A 25,312-nucleotide genomic window follows, 5' to 3' on the forward strand; every position below is an offset into this window, starting at 1 on the left:
TGAAACTCACAAGCGTCTAATTCATTGCCAACTTGCACATTTTTGGTGTCGTCCATGAGCTTGGTTGAGATATAACCTATTCACACATTAGAATCTCCAGCTGAAGCCCTGTTCTGGATTCTGTTGAATTGTAAATGATCATGCAGAAGTATCTTCTTAAATGTAGCAGCCAAGTTTCTTAAATTCCTTCCCGCTTAGGCTGGCAACTATTGTAAGAAAGGGTTTATTGTTCAGTAGACTTTCATGGAGTGGTTTGTTGGGTTCTGGGTCTTGGCCTAATCACTGAAGTGCACAGTTGGTGACTGACTGATTTATTTATTTTTTTGTTAATGAATTTTTATTGATTTTTAACAAGCATACATACATTCGTACATTACACATATAAATCACATATTTAAGTTAGGCTCTATCGAGCCTTGGACTTCCCTCCATTCCTTTGGTGACTGACTGATTAGTGAGAATACTGGTGTACTTACACGAAGCTGACTGAGTATACACAAAACTGATTTTCACTAGGAATTAGGTAGGAACAGAAATTCCCCTTCTCCCTTAGTTAATTAAGCATTAAAAGTCACTGGAACCCTCATTCATTGCAGCTGTAGAAATTCATTTAGCATTTACGTGAATTAAATAATATTTTATTAGGAGTATTCTTTATTAAATTTCTATACAGCCCTTCATCTGAGGATCACAGAGCAGTTTACAATTTTGCAATAGTTTGCATGTTTTGCATGTGGAATTTTATTTCTGGATATTTAATAGAAGAGCTTCCTGTCACTAATGTGTGCTTTTGGGTAATCTTTTTTGGAAACTACATAATGTAGAAAAGTTTTTAGACTCTTTAAGAAAAGCGATAGGCAAAAAAGAATCCCCCCCCCAATGATGCATTATTTCCATGACCTAAGTGCTATGTGGCAGCAGCTGAGCAGTACACTGTTTTTAATGCTACATTAACTTTTCCATTAATGCTGCTGCTGTAAAATATTAAGCCCTTAAGCAATATAAATCTGCTGTCTGATTTTTGTTGCTTGATACATTTGCTATAGTTGTTTCTTAAAATCATCACCATTTTGCTTTCTATGAGGAGGTGGCTTTCCTTTTTGTTGTGATGTTAGGTTGACTGGTACCTGGAGCAAAGGAGTCTTATTAACATCTCCAGAATAAATTCCGTATCAGTTGATTAAGGATCATATAATCAAAGGAACATGCCCCATAAGCACATACAGTGGCCACTGCTAAATTATTCTTATTTGGAAAGTCAAGTGTCTTCTCATGCTAATCTTCCATTACAGTGCACATCATGGGCTCTGGAAATATGCAGCCACACGAAACCATTATCACTGAAACACATAGTGATGACACATTTTATTGTATTTCCCAACGAAGGATGGCCAACAGCCTTTTATATAATAATTATCAACTACATTTTTTGACTTCACCCCTGGAGGCGCACTTCATTGTCTCTTGGGACAGGTGGAGACCCACAACATTTTTATCCTGCTTTTCAGACCATTATTGTCTCCCAAAGCGGTTAACACAAGAAGAGACACAGGCCCTGCCAGCAAGCTTACAAATGAAAATTACAGTACACACAATTGAAGGGGATGGAGGGCAAAGGTAGAATGTTGAACTGCAAAGAATTGCCAGTTTGGGCCAGGGTGACCTTTTCTTGTTGATGTTCTTGCTTCAGTCACAGTTGGTGGCTTTTGTTCCTTGGGCCGATGGATGGGGCCAAAGTGTCCTTTCTCCTTGTTTCTGCAGCCTCAGGGAAACTTGTCAGTTAGAGCTGAGCACCTTTTCTGGCAGGGAGTGGAGAAGAAGCACCATGCTCTTTCTTTGACATCGAAACATAAGAAGAGCCTGCTGGCTAATAAACTATTTTCTTCCACTCTGTCATAGAATTGTAGAGTTAGAAGGTGAACCCAAGGGATATCTAGTCCAACCCCCTCAGATGCAGAAATCACAGCTTATTTATAGATATTTATACCTTTATAACTATTGATTTGTGGAAATGTGATTTGTACATGAAAATTTGATTTCTATATGTGCTGTGTCTCTGTACATTTTATGCCATTTGGCCATGAGTTGAAGTTACGTAGCTATAGATGATGCTCTAGGGCAGCCTTTCTGAACCTGTGGGTCCCCAGATGTTGTTGAACTACAACTCCCATCACCCCTAGCTAGCAAAGCCAGAGCTCAGGGATGATGGGAGTTGTAGTGCAACAACATCTGGGGACCCACAGGTTGAGAACCGCTGCTTTAAGGTAACATTTCCCAGACATCCATAGTTCACATGGAACCAGACTAAAATATTAAAAAATGCATTTAAAACAGCAAGTCAGCAGCTGATTAGGTTAGCACATTTTGACATCTAGAGAAGCCTGGGTAAATAACTGAGTTTTAAGAGATATTTTACACCCCCAACAGATGAAGTTGCCTGAACCTCCCAAGAGTTGGTGCTATAACAGAAAGGGCCAGTTTTGAGAGGCTTCCAATGGCAATTTGTTGGCTGCAGTCTCCTCTGATTATTCTAAAGGTTGATTTGGCCTATAGTAGTAGAGGTGGTCTGCTAGTTATACTGTACCCATATTGTTCAGCACATTATATGTCAATAATGAAACTGTGAGCTTGGCTCAGTAACCAATAGACAGCTAATGCACATCCTTCATCACCAGTGTAATATGTGTGTGTCTAGATATATCCAGTGATTTTTTTCTTAAAAAAAATGTTTAGGGGTACAGTGCTACCTCAGGTAACATACGCTTCAGGTTACATACACTTCAGGTTACAGACTCCGCTAACCCAGAAATAGTGCTTCAGGTTAAGAACTTTGCTTCAGGATAAGAACAGAAATTGTGTTCCGGAGGTGCGGCGGCAGCAGGAGGCCCCATTAGCTAAAGTGGTGCTTCAGGTTAAGAACAGTTTTGTTAAGAACAGGCCTCCGGAACGAATTAAGTACTTAACCCGAGGTACCACTGTACTCTCATTTTGACTCAAGAAAATCACCCTTTTATAGTTCCAATCAGGAAAAATAAACACAGTAAATTGACAAAAGTACAAAGATTCACAAAATGTTTAGGGGTATGTGTACCCCTGCGTCCCCCCAGAAAAGAGCATTGGATGTACCACTCAATATTCTAGCTGCAGCATTCTGTGCTAGCCATGGCTTCTGAACCAAGTGCACGGGCAGCCAAACACAGAGCATGGCACACTAATTTAACACTAATTTCTTGCTTTTTATAAGACACTAACAGGTATGGTGCAGAATCTGCTCACAACTGAGACAGTGACACATAGGAATAGGAGTTAATCCTCCCTCCACCTGCACAATGGTCCCAGTGAAGATCACGCTTCTCACACTCCTAGAAAGAGGCAGCCAGTTTTAATTGCAGCTTTTCCTCCAAGAGAAAAAACAAAACTGAATTTGGGGGTATAATTGGGATTGAGGCATAGGAATCACGGGGATCAACTGCCTTCCTATCTGCCTCAGTCATGATTATGATTGTGCACCTGCTATTTCTTTTATTTTATTTAAAGGCACACGAAATGCAATTGCCAGTTTATTTTATTGACCCTGAGATTCTGAAGAAAGACAGTGGTGAGCTGGGGTTCCTAATTGGTGGGATATGGTAGGCATGGCTATGAAAGCATAACAATAGCTGAAAAGGCAGAAACCCCAGGATGCAGTGTTGTGGATGAAGGGAGATGAATATTATTTTGCTGGGTGCATAGGACCTGGCTGTGTGTTTCTTCTTTGGAAAGAAATCGCTGTCTGTGTTGGGAAGTAGGATGATGCAGCTGTCTGCTTTTTGTCCTGAGCATGACTTCTTTTTCAGAGAGTGAACCATATCATTTTGAAGAACACTTATAATGTATTTCTAATCAGAATGATTTAGAATTCTGTAATGTGTTAAATACTGGCTGCCTTGCACCTGGTGTTGCTCGGGGATTTTTGAATTCAGTGGTTAAAACCACTGCAGTTTTGAAAGGTTCTGTCTGCCATCTTGATTCAGAATGGCATCCAGTTGTATACAACATAGACAAAAACCTGCTCCTTGAGCTCAGGAACTGCCATGCAAATTTGATTACAGTATCTTAAGAGATTTCCAAATGCATAGCGGACAGGCAAACAAACAACTTTCCAAAATATAGCTATCTTCAGTACTAAGTTGCTAACTTCAGTGATGGGCATTGCAGTTGTGGTGCATTATATTGCTCATATTCTATCTTCTGTGTACAAATCTCCCAAGTTGGAGTGGTGGGAAACAATATGGATGTGGTTAGGGGGAATAGAGAGAAAGATCTCCCTTTGCCTTATGATAGCTCTCTTGCAACTGCAGTGTTATGGAGATTCTCACTTTTCATCTTCATATTGACAGGGAAATGTGAATAGACAAAATGTTACATTTTTATGGTAGTTAATAAGAATTTAGTTTACATCTTCAGTCTTTTGGCACTATGCTAAAGCCGAGAAGCCTTTATTTTGTAATGAAACAAGTCTATTAGATCTTTATGAATCCTGAGGAAAACATCAGTATCTGTATTCAAAATTTAAAATAAACCAGATCTATCTGTTGAGAACTCTTTTGGCAGCGATTATTTTCACTGTCATCTAAACTGTATTTCACTAGACCTTTCAGTACCTTTTGTTGATGAAACAAAGTTTATGAAATAAATTTCAAGATTATTTTCAGTAAAGCTGATGATATATGTTCTTTTACTGAGGTTATATCAGAAAATCAATATTTGTAAAATTGAAACAGTATAGGTTTGTATTGATCTATGTGGCTAAATCAAAACTAAAGGCTTTGTAACAGCTTTCTTAGACAGCCAGCTACCTACTAGTGGCAAACTATCAATTTTAGCTTTCTACTGATAAATCAGCTTGAAAATTGGATGTCAAATTTTTTTCAGTGAAGTAGTGATTTTTTTATGCCCTTTAACCTCCCCTTATATATTAGATAGGTTTATAAGGCTAAGCTTACCTTCCATAGCCAGTTGTAAAAAGAAGAGGAGACATTTAGATGGTATTGTTTGTATTTTTTCAGAGTTCTTAAAACCTAATTTTATTTCCTCCTTTGTGTTTGCTCATGAGCTTGGAGAAGAAATATTTTGAGATTTTAAAAAAATCAACTGTGATATTTCAGATGGATCTGTCTTTGACTCTGTTTCAAGCAGTGGGGATCAATCTTAAGATTTCAGGAATCATTTCCTTCCTAAAGGGGGAGGGTTGATACTTTGCATTAAATGATTGATTTCTTGCTCTGGTGTTAAGATTTTTAACAACTGTTCTAACTGCCAATTACAACTGTGCAATAAGGTGTTAGTTTGTAAGATTGCATGCACGTTTTTTCTCCTTTCCCATTTTTATAACAGAGCAGATGGCAAGCGTCGTCTTAGAATGTACCTCAGTATGTTATATGGTCTAAAGTAGGCTATAAACCCTTTGACTATAAGGAATACGGACTTCTTCTCAGTGTAATGGTATAGTCCTTGATGACATTTGACAGTACTATACCTTTATGCCTCTAGTCGAGACCATAAGTTAACTTAGGAAAGGGTATTGATTGTGAAGTTTTCTGCTGGATAATTACTTCTTGCTGGAGAAAAATGTGGTGTGTATTGATCTGGATGGAAGCATTTCAGTTGCAGTTTCCCTTGGTTAACAGTGAGTGTCATCTTTCAGCCATAATAAATGGTAACTTTGTGGCTCAGTATAATTACTTTGTGGTGAAATGAACCACTCAAACTCTTCTCCTAACCCCCTTTCCCCTTATCAAGGGGCTACCACAATCTTACGTTGCAGGCCATGATTTACTGAACTAATCATTTTTTTAATAGAACAAAGTCTTCTCCAGTACGTTTTGGAGTAAATATTATTATTATTTGAAGCAAATTGCTTTATTTTGAGTCTGTAACTGTGTTTCTCCCCTAGCTCTTGTCAGTTTATCTTGACCAGAAAAGGACCTTTCCCTTAAGGCCGTCTTTGACTTCAGTGATTGGATTCAGAGAACAATTTAAATGTACAGTATTGTATCACGATTTCATCAGTGCAGAAATAATACTGAAACAGTCATTTTATTCAGTAGTTCCAGAGTCAATGAGGATAGGATGGACTAAAATCTAAATAAATATAAAAATGTAAACCACAATGTCAATTTACAGCCACAGTATTTTGATGCAAACAATGCTATAATACATGTTGCATTTTGAAAACTAATGACTCTGGTTTCATGCCGTATATTTTACAGGACTACTTACTGTGTTACAACTACTACTGTCTCATTAAGCATACTGAAGAATAGGCTTATTATTGCCTTGGATTTGTTTCCAAAAGCCAATTTTAGTGTCTAATTCTAGGTCAATGACTCTGTTCACATACAAGTCCAGATTACATACCAGGGGCAGGATCTATTCTACTGCCAATTGGCCCCACAGTTAATTCTTCCTAATGTCTAACTTTAACTTAGCTTGAGGCTATATAGTTCTTTCCCCAGTGATTAGCTGACTGAATAATTCAGTTCATTTATATTGTTGCTAAGATATTTATAGACTATACTGTGACCCTATGTCTTGCTGCTTATAGTCTGTCTAAATTTAGCAGATTTAGTCATTTTCATAAATCACCATTTTATGTAGGCCGTTGGTTGCCATTGGCAAATTCTCCATATTCTTGATGTTAGGCTGTTTGACACAGTGTTGTAAGGAGCCCATCAAGTTCATAGCTTGAATTTTAAAATGTAATTTCATGTACACATTAAACTATGTGGAATTTTGTGGTTTGGAGCAAGGAGCTCATGCTACATTTCAACTGTGCTACCTCACACCAAAAAAATCAGTTTCGCTCTTACATAAAACAACTAATAATAATAATAATAATAAATTTTATTTGTATCCCGCTCTCCCCAGCCAAAGCCAGGCTCAGAGCGGCTAACATCATATAAATAAGACAATATGCATAATACAATATACAATATGCAAATAAAATAACATTCAACATTCATTAAAATAATATAGAATAATATTAAATATCAGCATTTCAAAATTAAACAGAAATCCACTCAACAATTACAATAAGTAATTTCTAAACTCCGATCAATAAAACAACAGCAAACCACAGTGCACAACATAATACAATACAAAATAAGAAGCAGAGACTGGAGGGTGGGGCAAGGCAGGTGGAAGAAGGCCTTGCCTGATGGAGTCTCTCCCCTCACAGTTCTTCCTCCAGGCACAGCTTCCTTATGAGGAGACCCAGGGCCGGAGGGTGGGGCAAGGCAGGTGGAAGGAGGCCTTGCCTGATGGAGTCTCTCCCCTCACCAAACTAAACTAAACTAATTTCTGCTAGAGCTAACAAAGGTTTTGCAAGGACTGGTGGCAGCAGCATTTGTTCAAGTGGTAGTGCAGTGTTGTTAGTTCTGCTACTCAGATGTCTACACTTAACACACGGGAAGTGTATAGGCATTGGGATGGGACCAGCATTGTCCTGCTCTGTGTGTGGACTCATTTCACAAGTAATATTTGTTATTTTTGGTGCAACAAACATTATGGACATTATCAAAGCATTGCATACAATATGGATTGAAACAACCTAAGGAAAGTGTGGAAAATAAAGATTCTGCTCATGTGAATGAAATGCCTGCATAAAATGAAAGTTTATTTCTCAAGTGTGCTTCCTCTTCTTTTCACTGTTATTTTATCTATTAATATTTTATCTATTAGTTTCTGCCTTACTTTAAAGCCCATATAAGGCAAAATTGCTTTTTCTTCAGAAGGTATTGTGCTGTAGGTATTTGAAGTTACAATAAACTTGTGCTGATTTGAAACCACAAACCCATATAACTTCATTTCAATTTAATTGTTAAGTTATAGAACAAAACAAAATTAGTTGAAAGAAAACAAAATAAGAAGCGCATATTTAGAAGCAGCTGATCAATTTGTAAAGAGAACCACTTTATCTGTTCTCTTTTCCTTTACAAAATCCAATAAACTGCTATTATATTCCTTTTAAATGGTTCCATTACTAGGATTCTATAACAGACTAATCTCTTCATAATTATAATAAATGCCTATAATCAAAGCAGGAACCATTTAAAATAGGAAGAAAGACTGTTTTCCATCAAACACTTTGTTGTTCTCTGACCTTTGGAGCATTAAGCTACAATATAACACTACCTATAGATACAACATAGCTTTTTCAACTTAGCTTGCTCAGATAAAAATAAGTGGTTGAGATCAATGAAAATGTGGATTGACATATTAATAGTTTTTTTTTCCTTTTCAACCTTTCTACAAAGTAGGAAGAATTAAATGGATAATGACACTAGCATCTAACTGGGTATAAAATCTATGGAATTTAGATTGCAACCTTTGTAATTTAGTTAGAATGTAAAGATTCCTTTGAAAAGAAGAGAGATATTAGAAAGCTCAGTCAAAGTGAGCTGCACATACCACTGTTGCGCTTTATGAAAGTATTGTTTTCCTTAACACAAAAACTGGTATTGTATTCAGATGAACAAACAATCATTTCCAGAGATCATTTAAGTAACTGAAGGCTGATAAGATTACGGGAAATGACTATATGTGATCAGAATGGCTTTCATCTGCATTTTGTTAGACCAAGCATTGATTTCACTTTTCAGCTGTGAACAGCAAGAGGCCAGCTGTGGCCAAAGGAGCGAGCAAGCAGTGAACTAGGGTCACAACAGAGAAAATGCAACACTTTTAACGATTACAGCGTAGCAAAAAATCTTCATCTTACAACCGTTTGAAAATTATGTATCCACTGGATCCGCAGACTTGTCAAAAATAGTGGGTTTAAGTTCTGAGGAATTAAACCTTTGAACTGTAGTTAAATAAGTAAACATAATTATAAGGCAAAAACAAACAAAGTGGGTCAAATACAACTTCAAGGCAGAAACTACATTTAACTTAGTATTCCCAGATGTGTTGAAGGGAAATTTACGAAAGTATTTTGAAAAACAAATTCCCATTTAAAAGCGTTTTAGATTCAGTGAAACTAACCTTTCTTCAAACCCTTCACAGCTGTCCTAAAATGTTATAAAACTATTGTCAGGTATATTTTTAAATAGCTAGTGTTACTTAACAAACAGCCATTACTCAAAGAGCATATTAACATACTTCCAGTCCATTGTGAATGGCGTAATACAAAATGTCTACTGAAATACTGATAGTACACTAAGTATAGCTTTAAAGAGACACAAATAACAACCTGGTGTGTAGAGTACCAATAATTTCTGGCAGCATATTTATTATTATATGTATTTCCACATGCAAATATGAGTGTTTTAACATTTATTTTCATTTAAAACACCATCCCTTTTTCTCCTATGCTTTCTGATAGCTTAAAATGATCAAAGACACTTAAAATGCAATGAATGGAACAATAGCCATACAAATATTAAGTCACAATCTCTACCTGTAAATTTGAATTTGACAAGAGGCAGGAAGGGAAAGTTGTTCGTACAGGAGGAGTTGCTTTCCCAGATGCTTACATCCCAGACTATCAAAAACAACACCTTGAAATGGGCCTAGGAAACCCCAAACCAGCCAGTGAAATTGTCTCATTTAGTACAGGTTGGCTGTGTTACTGCCTTCCGGACGTAATAAGAAGGCAAGCTGTAGCATTCAGGTCCACTGCCTGCCATTTCCATATCATCTTCAAGGGTAACCAGACGAAAGCACATAACAGCAGTTGATTGGCCATCCACTGTCCTGTGGGATGGATCCCAAGAGAAGGAAGCAGCACTTCAGAGTCTGCACTGGCTAGCCCAGGCATAGGCAAACTCAGCCCTCCAGATGTTTTGGGACTACAACTCCCATCAACCCTAGCTAACAAAGCCATTGGTTAGGGATGATGGGAGTTGTAGTCCCAAAACATCTGGAAGGCCGAGTTTGCCTATGCCTGGGCTAGACAATCCCTGCAGGGCTCTGCTACCATCAGCTGCCCGGATTACTTTTGTATGTTGATATTGTTTCTTTGCTGTTGTTTTGAAATGTATTTCTTTTAAGCTGCCTCTGAAGGACCTGTATCCTAAAAGTCAGGATCTCTTGTAAGAATTGTAAGAAAGAAAATCACTTAATTTGCATCATTCCCTCTAATAGTAAACTTAGTCCCTAATTATCAAGTGAACAGTGCTAAGAAAAAACAAGGCATTATTTCCCCATAGTAGTGAGCCTTTTTATCTGGAAATGTGTGTGTGTGTGTGTGCGTGCGTGCCTGTACACACAAACTTATCAATTGAAATAAATTCAAAATTTCCTTTTGCTGCCTTCCACCTTTTTGCGGGGTGGGGTGGGGGAAATGTTGTTGCCAAAACATAACAGTACAGTCCTCGGATCCTGGATTTATTCATTTTAGTATAAGCAGCTCTCATTTCTAGTCTGGGGGAAAGGGTCAAAAAAGGAACAAGAAGTTGGGCAGACTGTGTGGATCTAACAATTAAGTCTATGAAGCCAGTTGGACCATTAAAGGTTGAAAGGATCAGTATAACCCTAAGACATTTGCATTGTATAGCCTAGCAGTTGAATGGTAGAGAAGAAGGAAGGGCTCCTCTGTGCACCTCAAACAGCACTACAAGCTTAAGGCTGCACTCTTTAGTTAGGGGCCAGGGATAAACTGCAACATTTTATTGTGAGACTCTACTTCTATTTTTCTGTTGTTAAACTTCTTTTTGAAATCTTAATCAGTTGGCTTAGAAGCCAGCAATTCTTCCGGGCCATTAGTAAGAAATATCCTGTATCAAATCTGGACAAATTGTCTTAGCAAGTGGTGAAGCTCAATGTGGAACAAATATCTATTCTTAAATTTAAAAAAACAAAACCCAAATAATATTGTGGAGGTTTACAAATACAATGGATCTTGAGCTCAATGTAGGTGAAAGCTTCCTTTAAAAAAATCTATTGGGTGGCAATTATAAATTGGCTGTGTCACATTGGGTTGTTTTGTACAAACTAAATTATAGAGAATCTCTTTATTATAGGACAGTGCAGCAAAGCAATGGATTTTGTACTGTGTGCAGTAGCTTAATCAATTTCATTGCTCTCTATGCGAAAGAATGAGCTCTCTATATCTCTACCGATGACATAGGGAAATGGATAGAAAAATCAAAGGTTCAAAGTTTCTTGATTCAGAATGCAGCCATTTGACCCTGAGTAGAGTTTCTCTTAAATCTTCATATAAATAATGAGCATTAAAAGTTGCATACTTAGTGGCAAATATTTTTATATAAGTACAATGTACCTTAAATAGCACACTGAGTTTAAGGAACTTGATCAACAAGTTGAATTCCTAGGTTGAAAACCAATACATGAAAAGTTAAGTGGTGTCAAATTGTATACCTTGATCTTAATTTTATGTATTTGCTTTTTGAATTGGCCTGTATGGTCAATATATGCATGCTGCTAATACACTTCTTACGATTTTGGTGTCATATTTTTACACTTTACAACTTTAGTCTGTTGTCCAGTAACGTGCAAAAGTTACCCACCCATATTTTGACTTTGTAATTTTAAAGAAGTTCCATTTGCAGCATAATTAGCTTTTAAGTGTATCATCTATTTAGAAAAAAGAATGAACAAATAGTTGCATCCAATGTTGTCAGATATCTGACAGAAGATTATTTAATCCACCCATTCAGTTTTCCCCACACCACTTTCTACTCTGCTCCAAAGGGTACCTCAACTTTCTGGAGTAAATTGGGAGAAGGACATAGGGAATTGGCAAAGATCACATCTTGCCTTCTGTTGGCAGAATCCTTTACTGGGTCAGAGTGCCCTCCATCAGTGAAGGAGCACAGTTGGATATAACCCAAATGCATTTTAACATTTTGAAACTATTAAAGAAAACATTTGTTTCCTTCCACTGCCATCTCTTTTGCTATCTGCACTGGAGTATGTGAAGCTGATAAATTTCATAGTGAGGGCTGTAGAATTACAATTCTGAAGAGGATTCTTCTTGTGATGTTTCTGGAGATGGAAAAATGTGTAAAGTTTCAGTGGAATTGTATTTAGGTACAGGCCATCAAAACCTACATCCATCTCCAGTACTTATAAAAGGTTATCCTCAACCAACCAAAAGATCTTTAACACCATGAATTCTCTGTACATCTGTTAGTAATATTCTTCTTTCCAATATGTCCCACCCATAATTTAAGAGAAGATTTATCTGTGTTCAGGTATCTTTTTGGTGGCAAAGTTCAGTGTACATCTCTTTAAATTTCCGTAATGTTTACACTCCAGGTAACTTTAACAGCTTTCAGTAGTTACTTTACTTTTGAAGATAAACTGTTAAAAAAGATTACCTCACAAAGGCATTTGCTATTTTTACCAATACTTTAGTTGCTGAAAAGTAAATACTTTTCTGTTTCACTAGGAGTGTGTATTTAACTTAATGAATGCTAAGTTCACTACACTATTTTAATGTTTTATAATTCATTAACTCCTGTGTTTTAGAAAAAAACTTAGTCCTCAAATTCCCAAAACCCCCCATCTCTCCTCCCCCGTATCATTAGTCTGTGGCTTTTTCTCATCACTTTTCCTCATAGCATGTTATAAAGCAACAGTATTCCTAAAAAATTAAACCAGCTAACCTAAACAAACACTTCATCTTAGAGTATATTTTATCCTGTATGCTTTTGTATGTGTGTGAGAGACTAATCCTTAGTTATTTCTTGAAAGTGTGCCTTTATTTAGTCAGAACAATGTAACAGAAGCGTGCACATGTGTTATGGAATACGGATTTGTGTGAAAAGTGATTGAAATTGCTGGAATACGTTCAAACAGAATGGGAGAAAATTGATGGCTTCCTGATCCAAGTTCTACTGAAACTAATTAACCTCTGTGTTTTGTTGACTTCAGTGTGATTTTGATAGTTTCTTAAAAGTGCTGTGCCTTAATCCATGTGATCATACTTACAAGTGTTAACTGAAGTAAAGGTTGCTCAATCATCCATCATGATATCAGATTTTTACCAAAGGTATATGGATATTAATTTTAGTTGTAATAGCATCAGAGAAGAAATATGTTTTAAAGTACAGATGTTTTTCATTCTCTTCTTTAAACTGTAGAGGTAAACTACATTATAGGAAGCTAGAACTAATATAAAGGTCTTCTCCTCCAACAACTACAGGTGAATAGCTAGCCAAATGTGGTCTAACAATAGATTTTTGCAAATAAGCAATGGTGCTTGGATACACATAAGTACCACTTTGGAGTGATTATATGCTGTGATCCTATACATGTATAACTGAATGTCATTCCCATTGGGCTCAATATACCTGTGCAGAGGATTGCAGTTCGTGTATCATACTAATATAAAGGACTTCAGAAGGATCTGATCAAGTGACAGAATAAGTAGCTGGTTCTCTTTTCTGACAAGTATTACAAAATATGATACAGCATTTCAACCGTTTTGGATGTAGACACTTGAGCAATAGGCGACTGTAAGCACAAAAATGATAGAAAATGTCCATGTAAACAATATATCTATAGGATTAGTATGCTCCCAGCTATATAGTAATATAGGCCGCTAAATAGACATTCCTGCTTGTTCTGCAACAGTAACAAGAAAGCAAACAGCATTGGGCAAAGTGTTTGAAGAGTGGACTTCACTGGTATTCTTTCAGCAGTACTGTGTCATGTTCTACACAATAAGTACACACAAACTGAATTTCTAAGTGTGGACTAAACATTATTACAGACCCATAGAATCTGCACACTGAGATTATCCAGCTACTGTCAAATATAAAATAACTGTCCTCATATGTAATGATTTGTGTGAATGAAGAAAATAAATATAAAAGGAAGACATCACATTTAAAGATTTTCAATACATGTAATTAACCCGTTGAATCTATCTCAGCATATCATTGAAACAAAGAGAATGGTAAGAATTAAAGTTTTGTATCAATGAGATTTGCCTTGATAAGACTGGATATTTTTTCTGAAAAAATATTAAACCCTCATGCTTCAGTGCATAAGACAACTGCTAACTGATGGAGGTTAAGTGCAGCCTATCTCTGGCGTGACATTTATTCCATAAATGTCAACTACAAAGTTTCTTGCACCTTCCTTGAAAACATCTGTGTTTTGCCTGTTTTTCAGACTGACTTAGTTGAACCAGTTGTCCAGTTAAATGTCTTACTTGCTTTCGGGTATAGTTCCTTTGTGAGATACCAGTTCTATATATCTATCTAAATACATCTTTGTCTGCAACAGATTTAGCTTTTTCCAATGTTAGTTTCTGAAAAATGAGATGCCATAATTCATTTTCTCAAGGCAAATGATCGGAATAGGCGTTTTCTTAGTGGGACTTCCCATTTTCCCACTTGCATGTCAACACCAGTAAAGTTTCTGCCAACAACAGGTTTCTTGATCTGATTGCTTACAGGTAACTATATACACTTAATGTAATAAGCAATGAAGGACCAAGGCATGTTTCAAATTACTACTTTGGTTCTCTTTAAAAGGAAACTATTAGGCTTGTTAGATCTTTATTTTCAGGTTTTTTTAAAAAAATCATACATAATTGTGAAAAGATTTTGACTTGCTCTTTGCGTTTCATTAACAATTTCTTAGTGTCTTTCATATTGAAGTGACCTTCTTGCAAATAGATACTGTAGCTTTCATTGGCTAACTCTTTACTTGCACCAGCCAATGGCAGTAATATTTTCATCCCTACTGGGGGTCAAATTATACTAGTTATCACTTTTTAAAAATGCAGTTCTGAAAGTGTGCGTACCAGTGCACGAAAGAAGGTGAACAGAGGAGTGATGGAGAGGTTTTGGAATTTATTGCATATGTATAAAGTTAAAAATTTAGTAACAGTTGTGTCTCCAGTATGCTCTGTGTTAATAACAAAGCTGTTAAGCTGGATCTGGATCTTGTCTATACAGGCAACCGCCAATTTGCATGGGGGTTGTGTTCCAGGTCACCACCCACGACAGCGGAGTGCACATAAGCCCACTCTACCCTGTTACCCCCTCCCCTGTTGTGTCGCCTTTTCTGGCCACTTCCAGCTCACCGCAATGTGCTCGTGCATGTTGCACATCAGTTGGACACATGTAAGACTTTTGCTGCCTGTATAGGGGGCCCACAGGAATAGCCATAGCAATAATTTGCTGTCTTCCATTGTACATATCACATTTAATATGGACTTATGTCCCCACTTCTAGTTGCCTGTGCAATCTGTCCAGTAGGAAAAATAGATGTTGATAGACCAGCCTAACCATAGCCTACAGTGGCGTTCATGGGTGCCAGTTCACTTTCAATTTTATATATGTGGGGAGAGCGAGGTGTGTGAGAATGTGAGGCTGTCTTCTATGCCCACTGAGTGTATAACCTACTTCTAGGGTATCTGTCTGCCCCCCCCCTCAAATCTATGGGCACAGGAGGGTTTAAGCACCCATCCACTCCCATGCTAACGATCCCTTGCAACTGCCTCCCCACCCCCCATTCCCACTTTCCCAAGTCTAATTCTGAGAGAAGCAGGTGTGATTTAAAGATGGATAACTACTGAAACTTATTCTGCATGAACCATCATGATGGTGGTGGCTCTCCAGTCTTCCTGCCCCTCTTTTTTACATTTTTGTATTTATTTTGTGTAAAGACTTGCATTTGTGAAGGCATAAAACAGCCAAGATTAAGGTACACTCTAGTGCCATTCATACCCTACTATATCAGTAAATATGTAATGTACATGCCAAATACTAGTTTTGTTTCCATCCCAACCCCCCAACCCTGGTTTGCTGATGTAGTAAAACAGAGGTTTAAGCACTATCTTTTCTGTTCACCCATCATATTGACATGGAACCTGTAGATAAAATAATAATAGTTAGCATTTTGTCAGTGCCATATTGCAAATTTTGAGATTCTTGACTGTTTCCATATTTAGTAACTAAATTTAATATAAATGAATGCATGTATTTGCACGTTTGGTAGGATATGGGTTAACAATGGTTTCTGAATCATTCTGTGAAACTTTAATATTGGTTCTGAATGCAAAACAGGCAGTGTGAAATGATGATGGCCATGGTTGTTAATGACTTGTTTTAGCTGGGAGCTATAAAATCATCCAAGGACTCTGTTGGTGTTGGAATAATAATTTACCTAGACAATTACCACATGGTGGAATTTTTTGCAGCTCTAATTCAGAGTTATTAATAATGAATAAAATTGCAATTTTCTCAGGTTGCTGGGGGCAATGGGGAATTATTTCAATGAATATTTCAGCACATTATTTTAATCATAGTTCCACAAAAATTCAAGTGGGCAATATTTTGTACTTTTAAGTTTAGTCTGCTAAGAGACCATAATCATTAAGTTGCAAAATATTTGCTCTTAGGTCCATTCTATGATTTACAATCTTTTTTTAAAAGAAACACTGTAGAAGAAAGCAAGCTGTGTCATTAATACTTGTAATTTGATGCTGCATTTGTTAATGGGCTTGCTCTGATTAATGTTTTCTTTTTGCAGTAAGAGCGGTTTGAGAAAGTTGAATCCTTAAATGCTTCAATGAAAGTAATGAAGTACTCAAATGCTGCACTTTAATAATATATGCTGTAACATTTTCCTTGTACTGACTGAAAAAAGTAAGGAAATGTTTTATTGAGCTGCTGCTCCTTCTCTGTATCCCAGTGTAGTAGACACTAATCTTTTATTATTGTTGTTATTATTTTCTTAGCCAACTGCATGATTTCTGGCGCTTAGATTATTGGGAAGATGATCTGCGTCGACGGAGGCGGTTTGTTCGCAACGCCTTTGGCTCCACCCATTCTGATGCATTGCTCAAAGCTGCTGTGGAATATGGTCAGTACTCATTGTAACATACCCACTCTCTTAAAAAGCTTTATTTTTATTTGTAAGATGTTTCTGAGAACCATCCACTTTACTCCCTTTTTCCTTTTAGTACCTTTTTGGCCTTGCATGAAAGATGCACATAGCTACAAGCTTTGTAGGGTACTCAGTGTTTAAAGCTCCTACTTTCCGAGGCCCTTCTTATCCCTCTGAAGGAGCTGACATGTTATTCAAATAGGAACATGGCTGTAAACATGACCCCTATTGTGTTCAGGTAAAGGAGAGGTTCTGGGTGCAGTAATTTTACTCAGTTATGGTTAAGGTTGCTAGCACTTTACTAGATACAGCAATCTGAGGTTACTATAAAGAGGAGTGTCCTGTTGGACAGGAGTAGTAAGGGAAAATATATGAGAAAGTGGAACGACATCACATTGTAGAGTGGGAAAGGGGGGGGGGGGAATTGTCAACAGTATTTTCCAATGCAGGATATTTATTAGCATGTCTCATTGGTGAAGGAGTTGCTCGGAGCTACAGCAGTGTCACAGGCTAGTAGTGGGCAGCAGATATGAGGATGCAAGATGATGTAAAAAATAATAATTTTGTAAGTTGTGTGTCTTTGTTTCTCAGTTTGATCCTTTTATTCTGGCTTGTTTTATTTGATGCTTCAGTGTGCTCTAAACCGCTTTGAGTTTTTTTCTGAAAAATATAAAGCAGTATAGAAATGAATTGAATAATAATAAGACCATTGTCTAGAAAGAACAATGTAGCAGAGAGAGGTAAGCTAGCCAGTTAGTTGCTATGTCAGCCAAGAAGGCGCTATCTATAGGCCAAATTTGGTCTGTGGGGATCAGTTATCTACCTCAAATAAATAAATGAATGTTCTTCATGAACTCTAATCAATCTTTGCTACGGTTTAATATTTCCAAGTTTGCAAAGTGTTCATTTTCAGAAACGTTTTGCGATTCCACACTGTAATTAGTTCTGAGTAAAATTTCCAGGGGCTTGCCCCCATAATATACAAATATTTAAAACTCACAAGGTGAGCAACCAAACAGTGGTATGAAGTAGGACCTTAGGAAACATTTTATACATGTGCCTCATGACCACAGAAATATCTCCCAATCCATTAGGTTGCCCTTCTCTATAACCACAAACATTAGAAATTTGCTTCGGGAGTTTATTTTGTTTTTAAGATGTACTAAGATTCTAAAGCGGGACGCGGGTGGCGCTGTGGGTAAAAGCCTCAGCGCCTAGGGCTTGCCGATCGAAAGGTCGGCGGTTCGAATCCCCGCGGCGGGATGCGCTCCCGCTGCTCGGTCCCAGCGCCTGCCAACCTAGCAGTTCGAAAGCACCCCCGGGTGCAAGTAGATAAATAGGGACCACTTACTGGTGGAAAGGTAAACAGCGTTTCCGTGTGCTGCGCTGGCTCGCCAGATGCAGCTTTGTCACGCTGGCCACGTGACCCGGAAGTGTCTCCGGACAGCGCTGGCCCCCGGCCTCTTGAGTGAGATGGGCGCACAACCCCAGAGTCTGTCAAGACTGGCCCGTACGGGCAGGGGTACCTTTACCTTTACCTTTAAGATTCTAAAGGTTTTGTTGAAGCTGCTGTATTCCATTTCAAAATTATACTTCACACTCCATGCTATTATTGGTTCTGTGTAGATATTTCAGAGCCCGTTGATACAAGTGTGTGTGTGTGTGTGTGTGTGTGTGTGTGTGTGTGTGTTCGTTCACGTTAATGAAGTATACACAGAACCTGTGAATCACTATTTTTAATCCTGGTTTGAATTAGTAAAATAATGCTATCTTGGGGGCTTTGTATACTACACTCTTAAGCAGTGCTATTTTTCTAGAAAAATAGGTGTCAGAGCTCACCATGAACTTCTCCCTTGTTCTCTTAGAATGACAATGGCTTCTATCTGAAAGGTGCCGGAACTGAGCTCCAGCTGGAAAACAAAAAGCCCAGCTCTTAAGTATTATATAGTTACTTATTGGAATATAGGAAGCTTCCTTCTACTTCTTTAGACCAGGGGTCATCTGAGTCAGTATTGGCTACACCAGAGACAGCCAGTGTTACCACATTGTTACCACAATGTTACCACCCTTCAGAAGATGCAAAGTATAGCTCCCATTATCCCTAACCATTGTCCATGCTGATGAGAGCTGATGGGAGTTGTAGTCCTCAACATCTGGAGGGCACCAGTCTGCACAGACTTGCAGTGACTCTCCAGAGGTTTCAGACAGTCCTTCCAGTACTACCTTGAGGTATCAGGGATTGCAATTGGAAGTTACATTCATAACATAGCACTATTCTGCTTGAATCGTCACAGAATCCTGGGCACTGTTCCTTGTTAAAGGGTGCTGACCTCACAGAGCTACAGTTTGACAAACTACCATTCCAAGGATTCTCAGTGACTGTCAAATACAGTGGTACCTCAGGTTACAAACACCTCGGGTTACAAATGCCTCGGGTTCCAGACTCCGCTAACCTGGAAGTAGTACCTCGGGTTAAGAATTTACCTCAGGATGAGAACAGAAATCGTGTGACAGCGGCATGGCGGCAGCAGGAGGCCCCATTAGCTAAAGTGGTACCTCAGGTTAAGAACAGTTTCAGGTTAAGAACGGACCTCCAGAATGAATTAAGTTCATAACCAGAGGTACCACGGTACTGTAGTGCTTAAATGCAACATCTGTGTGTACAGCTTTTTGTTTTGCCACTGAGCTATATAGACCTACCTCAAAGCTGGCTTGTATCACACTGGGCTTTTTTTTATTTGTGTTTTATAGAGAAGAGGAAAGACAGTAAAGCGGAAAGATAGTGGGCATAATGAGACAAAACCAAATAAGAGGGTGAAAGAAGCAGGGAGGAATGAAAAGAAGCAGTAATGTATTTGGGCTAAAATTAGGTCCTGATCTGTACAGGGTGTAGACTATTGATCACAACTGTGGAACTGTATAAGATATACATTGACATAGCTGTAGTGTCAGATTGAATCCTGTACCTAGAAGCAAGCAGTCTAAAACTGAGGGATGCGTGTGAAGCAGGGGCAGCAAGATTTTCAGCCAAGCATGTTTAGGGCCAAGCACCCAGCAAACGAGTATACAAGGAAATGGGATTAAGAGGTATAGCAAACTACCCCCCCCCCCAAAAAAAATAGGCCCTTGCCGAGTAAAATTAAGTGAACCTCATATTGTTTTCCCAATACTGTATTCAGATAAAGAAGGAATAAAACTGGCACATATGTGGAGAAATGTTGGCTGTGTCACTATTGGTTATATTTCAGATCACAACAGAAGGAAGTCGCCACTTACGCGGTACTAACATAAATGTTTCTGAAGCTTTCAGTATCAAAATTAACAACAGCCTTCTAGAGGAATTTAAAACAGCTTGCTGTGAGATTAAATCCCATAGATTTTACCTTGATGGACTTTTTGAGGCTTGTGCTTATGGATTTTAATATTAAAACTTTTAGTTGACCTTACTCTATAAGAAAACATCCTTAACACTGATGTTATTTTTATGCCTCTTGGTGATACTAATGAGTTGAATAATTTATGAGGTTGTCATGTGAAAAGGATTTGGTGCAGTTTGATGTATTTTCAGCCTCTGGTGCTGGAATGTGATTAATAAAGCGCTAGAAGCACAGAATTTTTTTTCCATGGGGCTTAACTTTCATTAGGGATTTTTCATCAGTGTTATTTTGATAATTTTTATAGCTGTCTGGTATAGTAGCAAAATTACTCTTAGTTTTAAGAATGAAAATCACATTAGACAAATAAAATGGTTTTTTTTTGTTTTAAAGGGAGGTAGTTTACTCGCCTCGCATATCTTCTTAGTGGAAAATGACAGAGAGAGTAATGAGTCGCATAACGCATTTTTGTGGGGGTTGTTGTTTGTTAAATCTTGCCTCTAAATGTAGTACCATGAATGCTGCTTTGAGTATCCATATAATAGTGGGAAACATCTTAGTAGTTTTTCGTTATCTACATTGACTGTCAGTTATCATTTAGGGGGGTTGTGCATAAATATTGCAGCAAAGGAATGTTTAGTCAAAGCCTAAGTCAGCAAGCTCCTCTGTGTCTACGATCAAAGGCATCAGCTTAAATAGGTCTGATCAGGCATTGCAGACGAGGGCAGGCAGCTTCAGCCGAGCAAAAAACACAGAGCAAAGATGACAAAATTAATCAGTCATTTCTCTGGCAATAAATAACAAGATATGCTGAGGTCTGCAGATGAGAGAATTTCTAGGTTCCTTGGAGATGTGCCTGCTTAATACCCGATTTATCTAAGCTTGCACAGCCATCAAGATATGACCTTGATGAATAAAAGAGCACACTCTAACTAATCTCGACTTAAATCAGTATTGATAGTGAATGCTTGGATACAGTAACAATATGATAGTCACAGTCACCAAAGAACAGGAAAATCTTGAGAATGGCAAAAATTGTCTGTGACTTTTTGCACCTGTTCAGGGGGGAGAACGTCAGCTGTTAACTAGTGAGCGGAAACACACAAAAATGTGGTGAAGATTACTTAGATGATTCGAGTGTCTATATATTCTATATATTCCATAAAAAAACATAATAATCTTTGATTCTTTGTAAAACGCATCCAATTAATCTTTTGTTGGTAGAAAACTTGATATTCAGTTTGAGGGGGGGTCATATGTAGCCCCTTCCCACTGCTGCAGGCACCGCCACAGAAGGAAGCCAGAGGTTGAAAGGATTGGCATTGGGCAGCTTAGACCTTCCCCTTTCCACCCCACCTGCTTCCAGTTCCTTCCTCTCTACCCACCTGCCAGCCCCAAAGACCTGCCCACTCACCAGGCCAGATCACACTCTCTCCCCTTAAAGCTCAGCCCAACCACGCCTCTGACACACCACTGGACAGGGCAGCTCCCCAGCAACCATCCTGCTCTGCTTCTGTTTTCCCCGTCCTTGGTCTCCAATGCTGCTGCAACCAAAATGGCCTTGTTGTGAGGCACGCAGTGGCAGCGTGGTTGCTGGGGAACTTCCCCAGATTTCTGACTGTTCCTTTGTGGCTTGCCCACCACCTGTGCTGCTTTCCTCGGGCACCCATTCACTGAACTGTCTGCCTACCTGAAGCAGTCAACTGCAGTTCTTATGACAATTCTTAGAATTATATGCAAAGATAGTAGCTCATCATTGAGAACTTTCTTTTTTCTGTAAAATTATATTTTAATTTTTTTTTTCAAATCAAATTTTATTTTCTTTTGTTTCCTTTCATTTTGTGTGTGTGTGTGTGTGTGTGTGTGAGAGAGAGAGAGAGAGAGAGAGAGAGAGAATGTTGCAAATTACGACACAGTCCCCAGAGTACAGTGGTTTGTTAACAGTACAACTGTTAGTGTTCTAAGCAGTTTATGCAATCTAGCAAGGTCAAAATGACCGTTAACTGTGCAGAGAGCTGCTTGTATAATTTCCTTGCCAATAGGGATTATGTGAGAGTTCTGCTGAGCTTGGCTTGGACCCGAGTCCAAACTGGATTTGAGCCTTCCAATCTGTAAGCTTCCTTTTCTGAGCCTTCCAGATACTAGCACTTAGCAAAGGAACCCGCCGTGTTAATTTCTTCTGTTCCAATGCAATTAATTCAGTGTGAAGCAGCTCCATCCACTAGCACTGGGATTGTGTGTGAGAGGAGAAATACTGCAGGGAGAGAGACCTGACTCCTTTGATCCTCAGTGGGGCTATCTACAGACATCTGGCTTTTGGTCTCCAGCCCCAGATTTGCTCCACAACACACACACACACACACACACACACACCAATCCCCTTAGGAACTAAATACAAATACCCCTTTGGTAAGTAAGGAGGTTCCTGACAATGGCCCTCAGATTGGCTCAATACAATTACTTGAGCATGTATCATTTGGGGCAGCAAAATTTCATGTTCATACAAGAAGACCTTCTGAAAGCTCACTAATTTCTACTTGCCACGTGGATATAAGTGCTCGTGATTCTGTGTATTCTGTCAGATGGTTGTGTTGTAAATTGTGGATATATAGAATCATAGAATCATAGAATCATAGAGTTGGAAGAGACCACAAGGGCCATCGAGTCCAACCCCCTGCCAAGCAGAGCAAAAAACACATGAAGGTCTCATGTATGTACTTTGGCATAGGAGTTTCATAAACTCTGGATCAGGTTCCAATAACATATCTTTACTTGGTATGTGGATGGTGTATAATCAAGAAAGCACTATTGAGTTGTCTCAACAGTGGTGATGAAAATAAAGGTGGCCCCTAACATATGTATGACTGAAGCCATTTATGCTATGATGTCACAGCAGAAAAAGTCCTACTCCTCATAATTTCCAAAGCTGGTGGCAGACCAGGGCTTTCCCCAAAGATCTAGAAGGGTGGGGAAAATCGTATGTAGGGGAGCAGATAGTCACTGGGAAATAGAAATGGTTGATATGCAGCCTTGAAGCAAAGAATAGGGCATGGCACTGTCTTGATCTGTTGTATGGATCTGTTTGGGGTGGGGGGATAACAATGACCAGCTTCAAGCTGAATCTATGCCGTTTAGCTATAGAATTTAGTGCCTAGTTTAAAGGAGCATAAATCTATACCACCCAGCATCCTATGCATGTGTTCCTATTTGTGAAGAGGAATTGGTTGTGCACACATGGATTTCCATTGCAAACAGAATGTCGCAATCTCTCTTTGATTTCAACTTATCATTTGCTCATGCCTTTTTAGTTTTGTGACTTACAATTTGAATTAGGAATGTTCATAAAAGAATGCTACAAGATAAAGTGCGGGGAAATAACTGCTTTGATAATCATTCCTTCTAAAATGACTAAGCATTCCCATCTGTGCATGTGTACTACAGTTTCTTACTAGTGAATCATGCATTTTTCCCCCTACCAGGGGGAAAAGCTACTTTCATTTTCAGTGTCTTTTGAAAATAATATTTTCAAATGTAACGGTGCACAAAGCATAGCACGTAGCACAACATTCTTTGTTCATTTTTATGCTGAGCTTTTACTTCAATATAAGTACAAGATGAGAATATATTTCTGGAACTTTTATGGAGTGGCATCCACTTCATGGACAGAGATTATGTAGATACTAATCTAGATATTACAGTGACGAGCTCTTTTAAAATGTGTATTCAGTGGTAAAGGGCTTCCAGATGTCATCAAATAACTCTTCTCTGTTCTTCAGTCTAAATGTGATGATCTCAGAGGAAGCAATGTAAGACAGGCATGTAAACCATTCCGTTTTACTTAAAGAGCATTGTCTTCCCCAGATTTTCTTCCTTTTTCTTTCTTTCTTTCTTTCTTTCTTTTTTTGCTGCTTTTGGTTCATTTATCAATCAACTTTTCCATTTTCACCCTGCATCTTTGCTATCCAAAATTTATTTCATTGCATTGATGCATGTTCATCTTTTTTAGTACAGTACAGATTTGTTAATAATTTCCCATGCACAGTGTGTCTTGTTTTGAGGTTGCTGTTCTCTTGTGAGAATATTGCGCTTTCCAAGCACAGTCCTGTGAATGTGGGGAAATGCCCCAAAATGTTCATTAATTGACTGCTATGATTTTTATGAGGACTGCTGCTGTTCAGGTGTGTTGGGTTTTTCTTTTGACAAGATAGCTATGTGCGCCACAGTGTCCCATTCTGCCACCATTTTGTGAGGATTTTTTTTTTAAATTGCTTTGGAGACTTTTGCTTTGTTATGTGGTGAATGACCTCGTGAGTCAGGTATAGAATATTTTGTCTACTCTTAGAATTTCCCCTCTAAAGATAAAATGATTTATACTCATTTATACTCTTGTGACTACCAATTTAAATACAGAATCAAAATTTACATGTGGAGCTTTTCAGAGGTTTCATCTCCAGTCCTGTGAATGAATTCCTTTACTTCCCTGGACTTAGCAGCAACCCTTCAGATTCATTCTATAATTTCATTTTTTTTCAATGAAGGAAACCCAAGTTGTATTTAATTCTCAAGTGGCAAGAAGCATTGATGGGGGGCATTTTAATTATCAGGTTTGGAACCTTAGTTAGTTAGTTTTGTTTAGCTTTTGCTTGTTACATTTTAACCCTACTAGAAGATTCAATACTTATCATTTATGTGTAACCTCTAAGGCAAGTTTTATTATAGTCTATTTCAAAATAATTATCTACCTTCTCTTAAGAGTATTCCTACATTATCTTGCACTTCCATAGTATACAATCACATTACAAGTGTTCAAGTCATATTGCAAATTCAAGAACACATTTTAGCTTTTTTAATTGCATTTTTTCTCTTGGTCTATTTTATAAATAACTTTCCTATCAATAAAAGCTATCTTTTATATAAATATAAAATATGTCTTCTTTTAAAAATATATTTTTGAACTAGTATTAGAAGGTAGGTAGGGTGTATTTGGAAAAGGAAATTGTGAAAACGCATTGCATGGCTTTTGAAAGTCAGTACACTCTATTAGCAAATCTGTCAATATAAAAAGTGCATTCCATTTCCACCTCTTG

The 25,312-nt window shown here is 38.1% G+C and overlaps 1 protein-coding gene across 3 annotated transcripts in view; it reads left to right on the top strand.

The window, feature by feature from the left end:
* NBEA (neurobeachin) overlaps positions 1 to 25,312 on the top strand; it is a 357,769-nt gene that overhangs the window by 158,792 nt on the left and 173,665 nt on the right. For all 3 annotated transcript variants that reach the window (XM_079973311.1, XM_079973312.1, XM_079973310.1), the window contains one exon: positions 16,703 to 16,827. In XM_079973311.1, the coding sequence (XP_079829437.1) occupies positions 16,703 to 16,827 (125 nt within the window). The remainder of the gene's footprint in view (positions 1 to 16,702; positions 16,828 to 25,312) is intronic.

Source organism: Podarcis cretensis (genome assembly GCF_951804945.1).
Source record: "Podarcis cretensis genome assembly, chromosome: 4".
NCBI classification, from domain to species: Eukaryota; Metazoa; Chordata; class Lepidosauria; order Squamata; family Lacertidae; genus Podarcis; species Podarcis cretensis.